This window comes from Amia ocellicauda, chromosome 7 (assembly GCF_036373705.1).
Source record: "Amia ocellicauda isolate fAmiCal2 chromosome 7, fAmiCal2.hap1, whole genome shotgun sequence".
Lineage (NCBI taxonomy): Eukaryota > Metazoa > Chordata > Actinopteri > Amiiformes > Amiidae > Amia > Amia ocellicauda.
In genome coordinates, this window is record NC_089856.1 from 3,902,933 (window position 1) to 3,923,985 (window position 21,053).

The following is a 21,053-nucleotide window of genomic DNA, read 5'->3' on the forward strand; positions in this document are numbered from 1 at the left end:
ACAATATGACTTGGACTGATGAGTGCGGTTCGGGGCTTGTAGCATTGTCAAGCTGCTCCCGGACGGTGTCTGCTGTGTGGCAGCCCGTCCCGCAGCCGCGCCGTGATTGATTCCAGCCGCCGTGAGCGCTCAGCCGGGTCAGCGCGGTTTCGTCTTATTTTTACCAAAAATGGTCACACGGAGTCGCCGACTTGTAGGCTTCCCTCCTACACACAGTGATTTGTAAAGGCCAGCAGCTTCGCCGGGTTTGGGATTCATCCAGCTGGAGAAGGTGTTGCACTTACCGGCTCCCAGACGAACTCAAACTCGCCACATTCCTGACGACGGTCCTCATCGCAACACGAAAGGCTGACAATTAATTCGTGTTATTATTGCAGCTACACGAATACTAATACCGTCACCCGTTCATCAGCGCCGCTACCGTCAACGTATACACTGCAGTTTGAAGAAACACCAGGAACCCTGAACTGTCAGGTTAAATGATGTAAATTAGAGTTCAGTCGCTCAGTTTAGATGAGCTGAGTCTCAGGGGAGAGAGCGCTTTGTTTCAGCCACTCCCGTAACGATAAAGCGTGCATTTCTTTGGCCCCTTTTGCAAGAAATGAATTTAAAATGAATTCAGAATTGAATATATTAAAAAAAATAATAATAATGAATGGAGAGTGAAGTCTGTTCTTAGAAGGTGCTGAATGTGAAGTCAGGCCGCTCCTCTTTCACACACACACACAGCTACATCATTGAATGCTTTCTGCAGCCAAAGCTCCTGCATTCTTCACAGTCTCTCAGGGTAGGAAACCTTTTTCCATAAATAGCCAAGCTCAGCACAGGCCGGGGGGCTGGGCAGTGCTGTGCCCATGCGATCACACACTGGGTTTCTCTTTCTCTCTCTCTCTCTCTCTCTCTCTCTCTCTCTCTCTCTCTCTCTCTCTCTCTCTCTTCTAGCTGTTTCTATCTCCATACTCCATACCACCACCACCACCCTGCCCAGAGCTCTCCAGAGTCGGACTGGAGTCTTCCAGGACCTCAGGGTGTCCTGGGCTTGTTTCCCTTCACTGGATTCAGCGCTCGACTCATTTTCCTTGAGCTACTTCTGTGCTCTGTTTCAAGTTTTAAGATTACCTTTAAAATAATAACAATGTCCCCCATTTCTTAAAATATGTATTCAGAGTCCCTTCGAGAGTGGAGGTTGGAGGACAGAAGCAGAAGGCCTCCGGGATGGTGAGACCCCTGCCATTTAACTGGATTTCACTTTCATTCAGAACACTCCCTAGTAATCCCGTGCTTCTCAAGTGAGACGGTTGAGTGTCAGTCCGTCTCCAGCGGTCAATCCTGCGTTTGAACATCGATCTCTAAACGCACACTTGTACCCTGAGGCCGTTCGAACAGTCAGCTTCATCCTGTGCTCAAGCCTTGTTGAATAATAAAACATACAAAACAGAAAAACAGAAAGAGGTGGATCCAAATTCAGTAAGCTGGCTTCAGAACGCAGTAAACAACCAGGAAGAGATCACGACTGGGGCCAATTAGGGGCCACTTCAACAGGGCCTTGTATGTGAGCACAAGGACTTTCTCTTCCCTTCTTTGAGTTAAAGCAGTGGTTCTCAACCCCCCATCCTGCTAGTTTTTGTTCCAACCCAGCTCTCAATTACTTAATTTAACTAGTAATTTCCAAATTCAGATCCTTTTAATTATTTTAAACAGAAGGGGGTTTTAAGATTAACTGTATAAGGAACTTGTCTTACTAAGGAACCACCTTTTTTTATCAGTTACACAACTTAAGAAGTCAAATGTAAGCAAATTATTACTTCAATTAAGGGTTCAATTAAGTAACTGTCAGATCAATTGGAACTAAAACAGGCAGGGTGGATTGAAAGCACTGCTCTGACAGTGTACTGACCGCGTTCAGAAATCTCACCCTTTAACAATTTGTCACTAACTAAACCCCCCCACCCCCCGGACCCTGAGACCGTGTCTGTGTCCTCAGTCCACCCCATCTCGCTACCCTGGCCCGGGCGGTGCTGTGGCCCCGTCTGTTCGTTGGCAGCCCCGGGACAGATAGGAGGCGACTCAGCCCTGAGACAGAGATGAGGTGCTTGGCTATTGGGCATTGTTTAGAAGACAATCCTTCATCAGCACTTGTGTGAGTGTCTTAGATGAGATCATAGAGGGAGGACCACACAGCCAACTTCTATAAATGGCAATCAAGGAGTTTGACAGTTTAAAATGTAGCTTCTCTCCCTTTCTCTCTCTCTCTCTCTCTCTCTCTCTCTCTCCCTCCCCGAGTATAGTAGAGTGATAAATTCCGCGTGTGATCTGAGAGTCGAGGCATTTATTCATTTATTTGAGCCACTCTTCTTTTCCAGATGTGACCTTTTCCCAGAATGTTATATAGTGTGTGCAGGTACGGTTTATTCTACATTTTATGTCTGCAGTATACTATCTACCTAAGAGACAGAACTTAAATTCAGCCACTTGTGAACTACCCACAGCACTTTGAAGCAGGATGAGTTCAGATTCATGGTTGGTGTGCAGAGATCCGATCAGACCCGCATGTGTGGCCGATTGCCTTACTGGAAGAGTGCGCGTATCAGAGTCGTGGCTTATCTGTGGCACACACTCAAAAGCAAGTGTTTGTATTTTTTTTCGGGCCAAATTTGGAGTAAGTGGAGGAAAGGGCATCTGTGTTTACACGTAAAGCAGTAGTGTACTAGCAAATGATGTAGCCTGAGTGCTTTCCCGGCTCGGGAAGAATAAGGAGGTGATAATTGTCTCTTCTTAGGTGACTCATATATATTTGTTATGAACTTATATATTTGTTTTAAATGTTTCTTATCCAATCATACTCTAAAGTGACTCGGGCGCTTGTGCACGGTGTTCGCCACGGAGAAGCGCTTTGTGCAGAAAATGTGCTCTGGGAAATTGAGTGACTCTAACACCAAAGACAAACTGTGAAGTGATTAGCCTACATTTCGTTTTTGAACAGCGGCCTGGAAATGCCTCTTGCATGAGTATATATACTCTTCATCAAAGCTGACTCCGGGTCGTGGCAGAATATAAATCCGATTCTGCCTTTTAAATTCGAACAGAAACTAAAATATTATTGCATAAGTCTGTGATAGCTAATTTGAGATTTGAAATAATTCTTGGCGGTGTCCCCCCATAGGTTCACCTGCGGTCAGCCCTTATTTCTCCATCCTGCACCGAAAGAACGACTGTAATGCTAACCACCCACAAACCCTTATTCATGAAATACACAATATATATTATTTATAGTCTTTGGCTGAAGAATCCATTTTCATTGAGCAGCTTCCCTTGGTGAACCCTGAGCTCCACAAAAAAATAGACACTATAAAAGCAGCCATCCTGGTTTCAGTCTTAACGGATAGCATATCATAGTCATTGTATGATATATATGTATATGGGAATATCTTATTCTAGTTACCTGACAACTTCAGCGTCTTTGTATCAGTCCACTGGACTAGGTGTTTTCTTTGGGTGCGCACACACATCAGTGTGACTTGAAATGCTCCCCAATGAGAATTATGACATGACAGAGATTAAACATGATTGTTTTGATCTAATAATAAAAACCGCTGTCTCTCTAACAGCCCGCAGATCTTGTGTGAAGCCGCTCTTTCTCTCACTTGCAGCTTTTGCATATTTCCTCCTGGACTCGGACCAAATGCACTCTGCAGCAGCGTTATTTGGCTGGACATACCTCATGCCCAAATAAAGACTACACATTCCTTCTGTTTGGCTTTTTCCAAGATGTTTACAAGACCTCCACTTGCTCTTACACCCTCCCTCCCTCTCTCTCTGTCTCTCTCTCTCTCTCTCTCCCCCCTCCACGCTGACGAAGCCAGTGGCAGAATATTCCACCCGAGAGCTTTAATCGCTCTCCGGCCGGGATATATTATATAAAGAAGAGTATCACTTTGTTGTCATTGCGCTCGACATTATCCCAAGCGGACTTATAAGGCGAAGTAACCGCCGCGTCCGTGCTTTCTTTTCCTGCCCCCTAAGAATGAGAAAGTAAGTCATCCTAATAATAATGTCTTGGAATGAATGGGCCCTTAGTCTCTGTGTTTTTATTAAATATGCACTACTCGGGGGCGCGCACAGATTCAGTTTCACCAAACTGGAATGGTTTGAACAGTAGCTCACAGCCATATGTCCTGCCGATTGACCCCTACCACATTTAACAATTAGACAAAATAATATAAACTGATTGGTTTCTAAAACCCACGTCTCTAGGACTCAAACTCCTGCATTTTAGTTAAAGAACGCAACACGTTATCTCAAATTTCCAAAAGCCAGGGAGGTATTAGAATTGACTTTGCAATGCATTTTGGTTTTGCCACTTTTGAAAATCAAGCTGCCACTTTTCCACTACACTCCAAGCAAAGGGTGCAAGCAAGTATTGTCCGAACGGCAAGGATAGAGTGTTGGTTGATTCTGACGAATCTTCAATTTCCTTCAAACAGAGACTATAAATATACATCAATGGCTTCCCAGCTTGTTTTCTCATCACTGCTGGAGATTCCAGCTAAAACCACAGAAAACCCTTATTGGAAAACCAGTACGGCCCAAGAGCCTTTGTTTTTGTTCCAGTGAATGTCTTCATCTCTCTCAGTGAAACAGTTTTAAATCCCCGCACAAATACACACACACCTAGACCATGGACAATTCAATGGTTTCTCTCTCCCTCTCTGTCTCTCTTTCTCTCTCACCTCACTCTGTCTTTGTCTCTTTATCTCTCTCTCTCTCCGCTTCACAGTTCTGCTTCCTCCTTTCTGGCCTGCTGTCTTTCCTTTTCGCCTAATGTTTTGGCTTGTGGGGTCATCCTTCTCATTCCTTCTACCATTGTTTAATTAGTTTGTTTGTTTCTTTCCATCTTTTTCTCTCTCTCTACTGTTTTTGGCAAGAAGAGAAACCTGCCTTTTCCCTGTGTGGGACTTTGTAGTGGTTTTTAATCTGAAGAATTTATTGGTCGAACACAAGTTAAGCTAAGCTTCAACCAACAGACAAACAACTGTGTTTAGAGCACAGCACCCCAGCTTGTGATCTGTACAAATTAAAGGCAAGCGAATCTTAAAGCACACCAATGCATAATAATGCATTAATAACAGTTAATATCAATAATAATAATTGCAAGTGGATTTCCTATTGCAGGGGCGTTCTGCACTGCTGGCAGGGCTGCGCACGGACAGAAACCAATAAACTGTATCTCTTCCTGCAGTAGCTAATAAAAATCCCACTATCGAGTTTTAATGTAAAACAGAAAAGCCTTTTCCAAGCCGCGCACTTCCCCATCTCTTTCAGCATGTTCGCCAAGTACAATAAACACATCTCTTGCAATTCACTTCAAGTGGCCCTAATTGCGCTGTAATTGCAACTCAGAGTTGTCTTTCTCAAACATGATGGATGATGAATGTGAGGAAGGGCTAGGCTTCGCACCCTGCTGGGGCTGGTTTTTCATTTGACCCAGGTATGAAGGGCGTTTGGGTTCTCTGCATCGTTAAATGTTTACTACAGTGTCTCTAATTTGACTTTGTCTCGCTACAACAAAGATGTACGGCTCTGGCTACCACATCTGACCAGGCAGAGACTTTCTGTCTCCTGTCACTCTCCCGTAGCCAGGGCTGCTTATAGTGACTGTTATATTTCCAGGCCTTGTAAGTGGAATCGGCATTTTCCTCCTTCACTCGTAAAAGCCTGTTTAGCGTCTTGAAAATGATTGATCCTTTTTACAATTTTTCTGATGTTATATAGGTATAATCACAACTTTCAGGGTATCTCAATATACCCAATATACCCGAGACATCAATGACACAATGAGGCATCTATACATGAGTCATATACAGAGACTAAAGTGAGCCCTGTTGCATACCTGTAGCATACATAATACAGATTAAATTGGGTGACATTTCCCTACATAGACAGTAAAGTGCATGGGGGGTGTGGGGATTTGTAAGACTGAAATTATATTGGTTAGTGGATTAATTGGATGCCATTGAATTCCCCCGCTTTTCAACCTGTTTCTTTAAAAAGACACAAACAAACCAACAAACAAAATGGGAAAGAAGAAACAGCTTAGTGTTTTATGTGTGTGGGGGGGTGCATGTGTGTTAAACTCGCCATCCCTCTCAGAAGGGCTTCCAGAACCGTGTCCCCCAGCAGAGAACATTGCAACCAGATGATTGTCAAACGCAAGCCTGGCGGTGATTCATGGCGTTTGCACTCGGGCCCTTTGTCTGTTCAAAGCCCCGGCGAGTCACTTAGCATTCCATTCCCCGCGCTTTCGGGGCGATACACGTGTGTAAAATAGGAAAACGACTTCATTGTTACCAGCCCGGCTGCGTCAGATCTCGCTGCCAGAGCTGTGGCTTCGCTGGCAGAGCGGGGTGGGGGGAGGGGCTTGTGTGTGTTTGTGTGTGTGTCCATCAGCAATGCAAATTAACCCTGGAGCCACAGAGCGGAGGCCTTCTAGAACGCTGTGGAAAACATAATCGGAAATACTGTATCCAAAAAATAAGCAGTCACCTTCTATGGAAAAACTATTGTGTGATTTCTCTATAAGTTGAACAGTATAAGACTTGATTGGGATCGGTGTTCATAAGGGATGATCACAACTATGGATCTTTATAATGGGTTTAAATATTAATATAGGGATAAACATCAATTTTCTAACTGGTGAGGTTACCCCACAGTTATTATAGAAGCAAAACAATTCAGCTCCATCAGCTGTTCACAGGGGGAAGACGTTCACGGTCAGCTGTGATTGGTCAGTCTCTATCAGCTCAGAAAGCCCTCGACACTCGGACAGATTGGGATAAAACAAAGTCTATTGTCAGGGCCTCTTTGGCAGCATGTGTCTTTTGTTGTGTGGTTCCCCTCCTATTCTCTGTCAGTTGCTCCCGGGGAAACCATCTGCGCACTAATTGGCACAATTACTGTAAAAGCCACAGCACCTAGCTGGAGTTTTAACAGGGCCGATTTGTTTGAGATCACGTCCAGCTGTGGAGCCGTGCAATGCGTGGGATCTGTAGCTCTAGAACAATCTTGATCGTGTTTGCTGAAAGAAATGAAAAAAGTATCTTGTTAGATCATTGAAATGGTAGAGCCTCACTTGTCAGGTGGGGTGCTGAGTTCCAAGTATGTCTAGGCCTATGAACAAACTTTTGAGGTCTGAGCAGAAGAGGAGCTGGTTTAGCTTAGCCTGCAAGCTGCACCAATCAACAGCAATATAAGAAGCTGGTCTGAAAGTTATTTGGCTTTGTAAATCAGGCGTTACAAATGGCTGTATGTGTTTTTCTTTCCAGAAAGTTTATACCAGCTGCATGCTATATCCGCTCTTTGAAATGGGTTGGTTACACGACCAGAATGAGGTTTCAGAAATTTCCTTGGGTCCAATTTCTTATCTTGCCCCTTTTGAAAAGTGTTTTGTGTGTGTGTATATAATCACATTTTAATATGTCCAATTTTCTAGTAAACAACATTCCTCCAGCTCCTTTCATTTACCGGTTGAATATTAAGAAGGTGTAGCATCAAGATTTTGAAACACACAAAGTTGAAGTCTTAATTCACACGCTTCAGTGAAAGCAATAAGTCAGTAATTCAATTGGTTTTATCATCATTTTTCATTCAGTCAACTCTTTGAAAAGTAGTACAGAAAATATACTTTGCTGGTATAAATAGGCTGTCTGCAAGCCATTGTAAAATACTTATTCATGGAAAAAAACATAAAATCAAACACCTAATATTACACCACAACAAATAAACGTTTCCATTACCTATATGCATTATTATATTAGCCTTTAATAAGTAGCTTATGTGACACTGTATTGTTTTCTTATTAAAAAAACTTGAGAGATTTAGAAATTTGCTGTCCGCGTTTATTTAGATGCCGGCCCGCTCTCCCTTTGGAAACATGTACTTGTTCTGTGTTTGTGTTTGTTGGTGTTACTCATAGGTCCAAAAGAAAGGCTGAATATAATGCATATCAGTAGCATCTCGCCATCACCTCTCCGTGGAAAAGGTGACACGGCTCTCATCATGCCATCCCGCTGACATCACTGAGAAGTAGCGGCGCGCTGCGATTGGTCGAGGCGTGGGCCAATCACGGCGCGGCCCGCAGACGCACACATGGGAGAGTTTAAAACAGAAAGAAAACTTTTGGAAAGTGGTCCAAAGCTTTGACACAAGCAGGATAACTGGGGAGAAAGCGACCGAAACGACACGCCGCCTGCAACACTTTTTATTCTTGCGTTTTATTTTATTTTTGCCTTGCCGGGGACTTTTAACACTGTGCATTTGTAGATCTCTTTATTTATTTGTTTTCCTCCTATTATTATTTTTTTAAACTCGACTGTGAACAGCAAGAGACCAAGATGTCAACACATTTCATCAGAGGACCAGCGTATGGGCTTTCAGCTGAAGTGAAGAGCAAGGTAGGGTTTTTGTTTGTTTGTTTGTTTGTTTTAAACTGGAAAACAATGAAAGCAAATGAGATCTCTTGTCCTGAGCAGCTTGACTGTTGAATGTGTTCATCGATCCGGGAGGCTCTGGTCCGCTCTCTTGCAGTGTGAAAACTAACCCAGATCAAACCGCGCTGAAGTGCGTCAAAAACTGCACCTGTCAGCGCCGATCTGCGCATCAGACTGCAGGATTGTGTCCATCCATGCGAAACATTTTAACCAGAATTTCATCGTATTGCTCACCCTTATGAAAACATGATTACAGTTAAGCCCACTTTAGGTATACTTCAGCATACTGCAAGAACTGTACACAATAGTATGTGTACTCAACTGTACATTTTTCATAAGAGGTAGCCTATAACCAAGTGTGACGTGAGCACTATATCGCATTTTAAACTATGTAAGTCAGTGTACGCAATTTTAAATTCGTACCTCACAGTGAAACAGAGTTCAATATCCCGATTTTGTATTATATTGCTTATATATTCGTTTATATAATGAGGACAAGAAAGTCATTTCATAAAATATTTCCTAGGTAATGCTAATGATTGTGAGGGCACTCACATCTAAACGTGGATAATACGGTATTTAGGCAAGTTATTCAAAATCCAGGCAGTCCAATCACAGTCCTATTGTGCCGATTATCGTTAATTGGACCTGCGATCATCTGCAGCACTCCATGTCAATAGGCGGAATTCAAGCGCCCTTGTGTTATGAGTCTGTGTCGTTTGTATGTTAAATTGTTTATTGATATGTATGTACATTAATGTAACAGAGACTTTATACCTACAGCGTTCTACCGTTCTAACATACATGACCGTGAACTTACCATCGATGGTTTCCATAGGTCGCGGAATGGAAACACGCATGCGTGACCAATATGCAGGCCACATTCCGCTTGCTATGAACATGGATGGGTCTTCTAGAAGCATTCTGTAAATGGTACAGGATTCATTCCCCACTGAATTACACACCCTGTGTCATTCTGCATTGGCACAGATGTAGCTGTTTATGGACCCTGGCTTGTACATCAATCAACCAGTGCTGTATTTTTAATTTTCTCCTCATAAAGAGGTGCTTAGAACCACCTCCCCCAGTCCCTCAGTGTATTCCACTACAGGCCCGTGGAGAAGCTTGGACTTGACACACACTGAGGTAGTGCGTGTTTAGTACTAATCCTGCCCTTTGTAAGGTCAAAGATTCAGTACTCGGGGTCTGCACAGAGGAAAACGTGGTCTTCATCTTCGCAAGTGAAGGGGAATCGGGATAGTGGGTACTCTATAATAGTGAAAGCTCCAGGTCTTGGTATTTCCAGTAGTTCCCATACTAGACTTGGATAATCCCCCGCAGGGTTAAAGGTCAAAAAGAGACCAGGAAATTACAAAGTATCTTTAGGAGCTAATGTGTGAATCTCTGGTGCGTTCATTACCTGAATACCACTGATACTCCTCAACAAGAGAGTGGTCGTCCCAGACATTGATTGATAGATGCCCAGAATTTTAACTCACAGCTTAACAAATGTTTTTTTTTTTTTTTTTTCCTTGTTACTGACAAAATGTCTCCCAGCTCCAATCGTTACCAAACACACCGGTTCTTTCATACCTGGCCCCACTGACCGATATCGCCTATATGTGTGACTGATTCCTCTTTGTAATGCATTTCTCTTTACCAGTGCCATTTTCTTGGTATATACTTTTCTTCTTTGCTGGTTTCTATGGAACCCCCAGATACACACTCGCTCAATAACACACCCCGGAGTGAAGACATTCCTGCCGGCTTTACCACACTTTGTCAGTGTTCCTCATTCCTTCCGAGCCTGTGGATGCAGCGCGTGGCAGCCTTTAGCACGCTCCTGTCATCTGCTACTGTCAGAAACTCAGTGGAGGACAGAGACTCAGTTTTGGGAGGGTGCCAGTCAATTCCACACAACCTTTTTTTGTAAGAGTCCAGTTTAGTAGAGATCGTTGAGGGCTTGTGGAGTGCCCATCTGATGCACTCCAGATTTTGCCACAGCAGTTTGCCACAAATTCTGCCAGAGATACCAACTGCATGTGATTGGAGAGCAGTTTTCTAAATATTGACGTAAAAATGCTGCTTTTAAACTATACTCTTAAATGGTAATGTTGTATTGCACGCAGGAATCAGTCCAAAGATCACAGTGTGGAGGAAGTGCACTAGTGGAGTTCAATGGAATACGCGCTGTATTGCACTTGTCCAGTCATGTGGCACAGCAGTAATGCAGCACAGCCTGCCTGTATGTCTGCGGCCAACGTGTAGATTGCAGGATCTAAACACAGCATTGATGCAAATCTTTCTATTTTTTAAATTCTCGTCACACAGCAGTACAGCAAGATCTTCCACACTGTACACACACGCACATGCACAGTGCAGCATTTCTGACCACAAGCCTCTCAACATCCATGTTAGTAGCCCGCCAACAGAACCGCTAAATACTGACACTTCTGTCCACAATGTGGGAACTCGGTGGCAGGCCCTGGTGTTTTATTTAACCAGTAAAAGCAGGCAGTGAAGAAGCCTCTCTCTCCTGCAGGCTGTCCCCTTGAAGACACGGACATTTGGACTCATGTAGTCCAACATTTGGCTTAATTAAGCAATTAAATAAGTTGAACAGTTTGGATCAAACCAAAACCAGGAGGCACTGTGGCTCTCCAGGACCAGGGCGGGCCACTCCTGGCTCAGACATAGGGCTGCTTGGTTGAAATGTTTTGAAGATGAGCTTCCAGAACTTGGAGAAAGACTCTCCATACTTACCAGTGTGACAGACCAGCCTTATAGCCTCCCTCAAATCCCCCCAACATTCTCCTCAACCATTACTGGGCCAGGACCAGCCAGCTGAGGACTGGGGCAGGGCTGCTTGGACTGGGTTGCAGTTGTCTAGGAGAGTTGGCGCTGAGCCGGGGTGGATGGATGAGCTAGGGGCCTGTCCCCACTACGCCTGTATCTGAAACCATTGCTGTTGTATGGAGTTTGGTAGTGCTGGTAAAAGTTGCTGAAAAGGTTCTAAACACCAGCAGAGGTCTCATTAGGGACAGCCTGTGGGAGGGTAGAAGGACACCCTGCCTACGTGTGGGGAAGCATCGTAGAAAGACGGCCCTCCTGTCATTGGCCAAATCCCCTGCCCACGGCCATGCTGCTGTGGTTTTTGAGATTGTCCATGTGTATGAATTGCATGATGCCCCTTGATTGTGAGGGTTACAGCAGTATTGGCTCTTGCAGTTCCCTCCAGGGCTGCGCCAGGGCCTAGTGAGCGACTCTATGAGCAGTTTACCTGCTAATACACGCTGAAGAAGGCCTCGTTGCCGCGGGGCAGCAGTGGTCGGCACAGGGTGTGGTGGTCAGGGAGGGTTGTTAACAGCCTTGGGGAGGGGGTGGCGGTGCGGCAACTGCACTCGCGGATCAGAGAGTGAGAAGCGTTTGCCGCCTCCGTCTGAAGCGTGGGCTGATGGGAGCTCTTTCTGTCATGTGACACCGTGCTAACAATAAGGGGAGGGAGGACTCTGAAACAAATACATACATACTGTAGATTTCACTGGCTTCTCCAAGAAGTAGCACCAAGTCATGGCTAAGTCATTATTTTCCACGGAGTGGAGACTGAGACTGAGACTCTCCCTGCCCTGCCTTTCCATATCCAGTTGCCCTTAATTAACCCTTTACTGACCCACTAGGTGAGGTGGCACGTTACAATACACACATACATACAGAAACAACAGGAAGAACATTTGTACTTGTAATATTGTATTTTACATTTGACAGATGTCAATAATATAAGAACAGTGTAAACACTGTAAGATGGGGACACCTTTCCACATCTCTCCACAGTACTATATTCAGTAACCAGGGTCACCTTCGTAAATTGGCACATCAGACATTTTGTGTCAAGAAATCCGTAAGTAGGTTTTCTCACTGTTCTGTGCTGCTCTGCCTCCCCAGCCCCTATATAGCGAGCCTGCCAGATCGCAGTGTCTCTGGGAAGCCTCACAGGCCGGACAGGTGCCCGGCGTTGTTTGCCACCTTATAAGGACTCAGCACACTTTGCTAGGGCCTTTAAAATGTGACCGTCTGTAAACAGTTTGGAATACAGAGACCTTCGAGGAATTTTCCCTGAGAGAGAGAGAGAGAGAGAGAGAGAGAGAGAGAGAGAGAGAGAGAGAGAGAGAGACTCACTCTGCAGGTCGTTTGACAAAGGGTAGTGACATGTGCCTTAGAGAACAGGGACACACCCACTTTGCTTCTGCCTTGCACTTTCTCCGACCTGCCCCTACAGGGGACGGCCATGAGACCACCGTTGCATTCCCATAGTTTGTGACATTGTTACACAGCCTTCCAGGAAAACTCACGTATTAAATCAGCATCGCCTTTGCAAATGGACCCTATGAGGGCACCTATTCACACCTAATATGACTCGCAGACATCCCTTAGTTTCAGGGGACTGTCACATCCCTGTGCTGCTAAAGGCCGATTTCCAGTATGAAGTGGGTTTTCAGTTCTCAGAGCTTCACAAAGACCGTGTTTCTTTAAACCGGATTGCCAAGTTCTCTCTGGAGGGTTACTGGCCCCCAGTAGAGCATGAGGGGTTAAACAGCCTCCTCTGTTTTGGCCAGCTTTCTGACGGGCCAGTTCTGGTGCTCTGCAGTATGTTTCGAGATGTTTCGAGTTTATGGCTAATGTGCTGATTGGAACTGTTGGGGAGGCCCAGGCTGGGAAGCACAGCTATGAAACAAAGATTTCCCATTTCCCCAGCGCAGATGGCTTCGCACAGTAACGTACTCCATCCTCCGAGCCAGAAATATATTCTTTATTTACTGATTCACTCAGTCACCCACTCACCTACTCCCTCACTCGCTAACTCACATGCTCGCTTGCATATTGTAGTTAAGGGACAAAATAAAGTGCAATCCTTAATAAAGGAAGCAAAGGTGAAAAAGTGCCCCTTCTGTTCTTGTGAGGGACTCAAGCGGAGACAGATATGCAAACACTGCAAGTCCCCACTCCTGGAGATTATTATTGAACAAAGGGAAGAAATCTTCTAGAGATGTTAGTAACAGGAGGAGGAGGGGGTGATTTTTTTTTTTTTGTTCTCCCTCAAGCGCAGACCGCATCAAAGAAGTTGGATCAAAGAAATCTGATTGAATTTCACTGACCGTGAAAACACCCCCCTTTGGTATCTGAAAACTCTTGGCAAATGCGGCTCGCTTGGCACCGAGGCCTAGCTGAGTTCACTGTAAAAGGCCAGGTTCCGTGGGCGGCCGGCACAGCAGAGCGCTCTCTCCCAAGTTTGGTGCGCTGGCCGGTGCACCTGGGATTCTGCGCTCTCTGTTTGTGTGTAGACTGTGCATGTAGACTCAAGTGGAGAGAGGGAGAGAGAGAGAAACCTCAAGTGGAGAGAGAGAGAGAGAGAGAGAGAGAGAGAGAGAAACCTCAATTGGAGAGAGAGACTTGACCTCAAGTGGAGAGAGAGACTTGACCTCAAGTGGAGAGAGAGAGAGAGAGAGAGAGAGAGAACGATAGCACAGCCTCCTGATAACATCACAAGTCTTTTTTTTGAGGAAATGTGTGACACCAGAAGGGGAATATAGTCTTTAGTAGCCGTCGCAGGCAGTCCTGTTGGAAGTCCGTGTTGCTTTTAACGCTGGGTCCATACAACTATTCTGGTTCACATTGTTTAAATAATAACTGCATGTCACGCAATTCATTTTTCAGTGTCTTTGCTCAAATTGGCAAGAAAAACTAAAAATCATAGGTTTTGCAGTTACTCATGCAATTTTTCAACGCTGATTATAGCAAATGCCATATTCTGAATTAGCTCACTTAGTTAATTGCGGCTTAATTGCATAGGGTAGCATTAATAAACCCTGTTGGAGGGCTATCTGTGCTGCTCTGTTCCTACACAACTGCACTGAACAACCGCTGTGGCAATAAAGAAGTGAAACTGGGCTTGCCCCTTCCTTCCACTCACTTGCTCATAATAAAGTGCCAACGGGTCTGCCTCGTTCAGCACTCATTAAACCCCAGGGTGGCTCTTGCACATTGTTAAAGACCGATCTATTAAGTGTCTCTTACCCAAGTGCTTTTCATATTGTGCAGCATTGCATTGTGGGCCTTTTTTTATAATTTTCTTACTGGACGTTCCTCTTTAGTTGCTCCCTTCCTAGTCTGAAACGGGCGTTTGCTGTGGCAGATTGACATGGGTGGAGGGCCGGTGAGGTTGCATCTTACCCTTCCCATGACCTTTGCCCCTCCCTTTCTCTCCCCCTTAGCTTGCCCAGAAGTATGACCCCCACAAGGAAGAAGACCTGCGCCTGTGGATCGAGGAGGTGATCGGCAGGAAGATCCCCGTCAACTTCATGGACGGCCTGAAGGATGGCGTGATCCTGTGCGAGTGAGTGAGCCGGGCCCAGCCACGGCACAGCAGTCACCCCGCAATACGTCTATCCTTTGAAAGTATCAATTGCATTTAAACAAATACACAACGCATTAGTTCAGCTTTAATTGTTTGCATTAATTAATCATGGGTCTGCCAGGGACCTTATCCTACCTCTTTCTATTAGGGAGAACTGTAGCTGAATTAATTCACATCCCAGCTCTGTGTTTTCTCGTTAGGGAGCTGTGCTTGAACAGCCAGGTGTGAAGTGACATGGAAGCTTAATGAACTGTCAATAAGGACTATTACTATGAATGCTGAGTAGGACTGTTCTAAGGCTTCAACATTCGCGGGAGGTCTTGTGATTTCCCTCACTGCCTCCGCTGTTAAACAAGCAATGCGTTGTCTCGACCGCGCCGTGAGGAAGTGGACAGGCCTGCGACTGATCAAGCACTTGTGCTTTCGTTCCTCCGCCCAGGTTGATTAACAAGCTTCAACCCGGATCCATCAGGAAGATCAATGACTCCCCCCAGAACTGGCACCAGGTAAACAAAATGTACCTTTCATTGAGACGCCTCAGCTGGTCCAGACTAAAGTTTGATTCTGGTAGAAACGTATTTATTCTTGCTTAAATGAGACATGTTTATTCCTCTTATTGTTGTGGTCTTTCTTGTATGTGACGTGTTCTCATGTATGAGTCCCGCTCAGTGTTTGCCCTCATTCATGAAATGCAGCTGCCCCCCAGCAACAAATCACTGCCTGGATCTCCAAAAAGTCACCTGACCAATCCAGGTTCAGAGCTGCCAGTCCCTGACCTCACTAGATTTCCTCCCTATTTCGTCTGACAAGTTCGATCTCTGTGTTGCCCCCACGTGCAGCTTGAGAACATCGGGAATTTCATCAAGGCCATCACGGACTATGGCGTGAAGCCCCACGACATCTTCGAGGCCAACGACCTGTTTGAGAACTACAACTACACCCAGGTCCAGACCACACTCATCGCCCTGGCAGGAGTGGTAAGGAGATGGGGGGGGGGTTGTTTCTGTCTGCGCAGTGATGCGTTTCCCAGTTAGATGTGAGAAGAGTTTTTGTCAGGTGTGATTGGAAGCTTAGGTAGGCCCTGATGTTGGCTAAAAGGAGGCATATTTGGAGAAACATCAGCTTCTCCAAACTTGACCCCAAAAACGTCAGCCATCGGCCAACACTGAGAGGCTCCACAAGAGCCAATGATTTCATGTCGATATCAATGGAGGCAGAATGAATTCCCCTTTACTACTAATTTTCTCCAGATGTCACTATATGTTTTAGGCCAATACAAATAGAGATGGATAGCTAGATTATACGATTATCTCATAGGTTAATCAAAACCATTAAGAATCCCCTGGAAGCCAATGCCAGCACCAGAGCTAAACCCTAACTGTAAAATTGCTGTTCAAACCTTCTTAGTTGTTGAGGGTGAATGAATCTAGAGCACCCAATGGTGTGTTTCTGTCCTCTCTCCCCCCCACTAGGCCCAGACCAAAGGCTTCCACACGAAAAACAACGTGGGGGTGAAGTACACCACAAAACAAAACCGTCGCTTCACCCCGGACAAGCTGAAGGAGGGACGCAACGTCATCGGCCTGCAGGTCAGCAGGGCCTCCGGACACCGTCTTCACACACTGCCCCCCGCCCCCGCCATGTGATCCTTATATTCTTCATAAGCCAAAAATGTACCCCCTTGTGATCCACACATGCCCACAACAGATCACCTGCAGACATCAGTTCCTCACGGAGCTCAGCAAGCCAAGGTTGACCCCCTCTCCCATCCCTCTATCTCCTTTTCCAGATGGGCACCAACAAGTTCGCCAGCCAAAAGGGCATGACCTCGTACGGAACCCGACGCCACCTGTACGACCCCAAGACTGGCGTGGAGAAGCCCATGGACCAATCCACCATCAGCCTGCAGATGGGCACCAACAAGGGAGCCAGCCAGGTGAGCAGCACTCGGAAGCGGACGTTGGGGGCGGGTTGTGTGGACCTGGGTCGGCTCTCACATTGCGGTCTGTAGAAAGACTGCTTCTCTACGGGCAGAGCTCAGGAGTTCACTGTGCCCCAGGATGAAATGAAGCGATTGAACCTGGGTGGTTAGCTTGTCGAGACGGCTAAGGTTAAGGCTAGAATTCGCTGTAATGCGCAGACGTCCATTGGCGTTAGGGTTCTGCTCAGTGAATGTAGACGTGGGTACAGATTGGGTGTAGTACCAGGGTTGGAGGGTGTTAGGCCTAATGTTGAAGATTCTTCCTGCTATAATGTAGTGTCAAGTCTAGCAGTTTGGTTCTGTGTCACGGCTCGGAATAAAGATTGACAAAGTTATTTCGTTCTTCAGTTGAACCCCTCTTGCTCTTTGTTTTTTGGTAACTGACCTGCCCCAGAATTATTAAGACATTTGCCATCCCTTCTCTCCCCCTCCTTTCTCTCTCTCTCTCCCCCCCACTCCAGGCTGGCATGACCGCCCCGGGCACCAAGCGGCAGATCTTCGACCAGAAGCTGGGCATGGAGAAGTGCGACTCCACCACCGTGTCTCTGCAGATGGGCACCAACAAGATGGCGTCGCAGCAGGGCATGACGGTCTACGGGCTCCCGCGCCAGGTCTACGACAGCAAGTACTGCCTCCCCGGGGACTCCTTCGACAGCGGCGACGGGGAGAACGCCTTCGACCACAACGCCAGCTACCAGAACTACTCCGACTAGAGCCCTGCCCTCACCAGGCCCAACCACACCCCTACCGCAGCCAGAAACCCCTCCCCGTTAACACTCGCCAAGTGGGGCATGTATATTGTTCTCTCCCCACCCACCCTGCCCCTGCCGTGCTCTCTCTGTACTTCCATTAGTGTCTGCTATGTCTGTGTATGTTTTCTTTATTTATTTTTGAACATTTAATCAATTTTTAGAAACCCACCCACGCTCCCCCGAAATCTTGTGCTGCATCCTAGCTGGCTTTTATAAATCCTATTTTTATTGAGCCCCACAGGCCCAGGGCACCGCAAATTTACCAATCACACAGGGGTCTCGGGTTAGCTGATCTGAGTTAATCTGCGGTTGATTTGTTTTCGCTCGCTCCTCGGACAAAGGCAGGCTGGCCTCTCGCTTGTCGCAGACTACCTTTAATACCTGTCTTGCCTAGAGAGCTCCAGCACATCATCAAATCTGCACTGGAATGGCTTTTTGTCAATATACCAAGGGCTGTGCTATGAGCCGTAGCAAAATAACTCTTTGGCCCAGGGAAGCACAAAGACATAATCAAAAATATGATTTTCCATGTACTGCACTTTCATAGCAGGGCGAGATTTGAATTGGACACTATCCTGACAGCGTCTCCGGGCCCTGTGCGTGTTGTCTCATCCATCTGTGCACTTTAATCTGCTCCACACCAAAGAGAAAACCCACCTTCAAACAGTGGTGTTAAAACTGTAATCGGTGTGATCGAAGACCACAAAGTTGCAATAGTGTGCCTATCCCAATACACAATTGCGGTGTTGAAAATGTCAAACGTGGAAACGCCTTCCTTACGAGTTGGAGGTGCCCGCCACTCGAAAACCCGCGTTTATTTTCTTGCAGTGTAAACTAGGAGATGTGGTGCCACAGTATGCTGTGGTGATTTGGTGGGCCATGAATTGAATCGGGTCACAGACCGGCGTGCTGCATGCATGTACGTGTTTCTGCCGTGTGCACAATGTGCATTGTTGAGGAGAGTGTGAATGCATGTGTTTGTGAAGGTGAACAGTTTGCCATGCAAGATGCCCCTTTTTGTATATTTAAGGTGGAGCACTTTTGGAGAACGCCACAGGGAGCCGGGGCATTAACACCAGATGAGGACAGTTTAGGAAGCCCAGGAAAGCATTATTGAAGCCGGCCGCTGTGTAGAATCCCAGCTCACATGCTTTGTAATGCTAGGAAACCAGTTCACAGCCTCCCATGTAGAGACTGAGCATGCTGTGCCTTAAAACCACCCTTGTGAGGTCCATTGCATAGATCTTAAGCTAGTGAATACCTTTCCTCCATCCAATCCCCCTCACAGCAGACACAACCGTGCATTTCTCTGTCAGGGTAATGCTTCCCCCTAGTGTTCACAGTGGTGCTCTGCTGGTGGGGTGTTGCATAAGCGAAAAACACTCTCGTCCAGCTCCCGTCCAGCTGCACGGTACAAGTCCTTCCCATCTTCAACAGAGCGACACCAGCGCACCTGTTTGAGGCCTTGTAAAGATACAGAAGAGCTGTGGGAGTTTGAAGCCAGGGTGCAGTGTGTTGTTTTACACTCTGAAGCACTACTACATCATATATCCGTCTGTATCATTGATCACTTTAACTGAACTACTCTCCCAGTTATGCCTCTTGCTGTCATGGCTCTGCATTTCAGTACAGCACTGCCGACTGCTCCCCTGTGTTAATCCCCCATACTGAAGCACATTCCCACCTCCTGTAGTGTTAGCTAGACATTCCAGCCCTGACCAACTCCACAAAACCTTCATTATGTTGCACTGCTATCAGAAGCACACAAAAGTATTTTGGCTTTGGACTATACCGCTCCCATACTACCGGCCTAATGCAAACTGCACTGGACCTGCGCGGAATAGGGGCTAATTCTCCTGCATGAGGCTTTCAACGTCAGATTAAACAATAACTAAAGATTATTATTGGTTTAACTGATCTGTATGCGGCTGTTGAGCTAGAGTCCAGGGGTGACTAACCCTGGTCCTGGAGAGCCGCAGGGTTTGCGGGTTTTTGTTTTATCCAGATCGTTATCTGCTTAATTGAACCAATTATGGGTCTTAATTAGGCAAAATGTCCCTGTGTTCAAGATATCCATTGATTGGTAATTAAGAGAGACCTGGAAATCCTGCAGGATTGCGGCTCTCCAGTACCAGGGATAGCCACCCCTGAGCTAGACGCTACATCCACCACTGCAACACTTGGGAACAAGTCCGTCCGTCCATCCCCACCCACCCCCTCGCAATATAAGCAGGTGTTTTGAATGCGGTATAATTGATTAATTAGTGACAATAAAAGAACAAGGTCAATCAAACCATTGCGTGCTATAGGGACAGTAGCGTGTGACCAGCTTGTCAATGTAGTTTTACAGTGTGAATAGGCTACATCATTCCTATAGACAGTGTAATAATTTGCCCCTGTCTTGTTTGTGTTTATCCTGGAAGTACCCCTAAAATCCCAGAGCCTTTGTTTAATGAACAGGACTCATTGGTTAAATGCAGGCATGGTTATTCAATAATATCTTAAATGTGAGAATTAAATGAAACGTCAGCAAGTAGCTTGTGTTGATGGGACTGTATTACACTCAGTTTGCTCAGACCGCATGCGTCAAAAGAAATTGAGGATCATGTGTTAATTGAAATGGTTGCTTTGGAAACGATGGGCAGAATCGGGATGTATTTTTATAGTGCCTTAAGCGTTTACCATCCGCTCAGACTGACCATTTCACTTCACCATCTTCCTTTGTTAAGCTTTTAGCCATGTTTCAACGCATACGACATCTTTGAGCTGACAAAATATGTAGCAAAAATGAATGTGTTCATAAGCAGTTTCAGAATTGAAATGCCGAAATTATCATTTTGGCGACGTGAAAAAGGTCTTAATGCAGAGTAGGCTGTAGCAGAAATGTATTTGAAAATCGGTCACTGTTTTCAAATTATATAGAAATTTGTATTGCACTTGGAATGAAAATGTGTAATGTTAATAAACACTTTTTAAGTTACCAACTGGTTTTGATGTATTTATGTTTAAATTGTGGATAATCATGTTTTTTGTGTTTTTTACTTCGTTGTTTTATTCCAATTAACGTTTTCTGCTATATGTTGACTCTCTGGGGACTGGTCCATATTATTCATATATGAATTGACCCCCTCCATGGTGGGCAGTCGCACAGGTGTAACTACTGTGACGTCACTTCCCTATACAAGCATGATGGCATGCATTGCACGGCGTGACAAGCAGGAGGCGATTCATTCTTAGGTAATGTACTAGACTAACTACCAAAACTATCAAAAGTATTCACCCCCTTGGACTTTTCCACATGTCTTTGTGTTACAACATGAAATCAGAATGGATTCAATCAGGAGTTTTTAGGATGATTTTGATGATTCAATTATTTTCTGTTTTGTATTTGTAATTAATTCAGAACAGTTTGTAGATAATAT

General features: G+C 45.6%; 1 protein-coding gene across 1 annotated transcript; it reads left to right on the forward strand.

The window, feature by feature from the left end:
- The first annotated feature begins 8,175 nt into the window (after positions 1-8,175).
- On the forward strand, positions 8,176-20,611 carry cnn1b (calponin 1, basic, smooth muscle, b). Its single transcript, XM_066707997.1, has 7 exons — positions 8,176-8,450; positions 14,756-14,877; positions 15,338-15,404; positions 15,738-15,875; positions 16,371-16,487; positions 16,688-16,834; positions 17,341-20,611. The coding sequence occupies exons 1-7, from the start codon at positions 8,391-8,393 to the stop codon at positions 17,590-17,592; spliced, it is 903 nt and encodes a 300-aa protein (XP_066564094.1). The 5' UTR covers positions 8,176-8,390; the 3' UTR covers positions 17,593-20,611.
- Positions 20,612-21,053: the final 442 nt, after the last annotated feature.

What these genes read in the sequence shown, in the direction of transcription:
- cnn1b (XM_066707997.1), top strand. Translation starts at nt 8,391, where the DNA reads ATGTCAACACATTTCATCAGAGGACCAGCGTATGGGCTTTCAGCTGAA. An exon ending in GATGGCGTGATCCTGTGCGA is followed by an intron (nt 14,878 to 15,337) that starts GTGAGTGAGCCG and finishes TCCTCCGCCCAG; the next exon opens with GTTGATTAACAAGCTTCAAC. An exon ending in CCCCCCAGAACTGGCACCAG is followed by an intron (nt 15,405 to 15,737) that starts GTAAACAAAATG and finishes CCCCACGTGCAG; the next exon opens with CTTGAGAACATCGGGAATTT.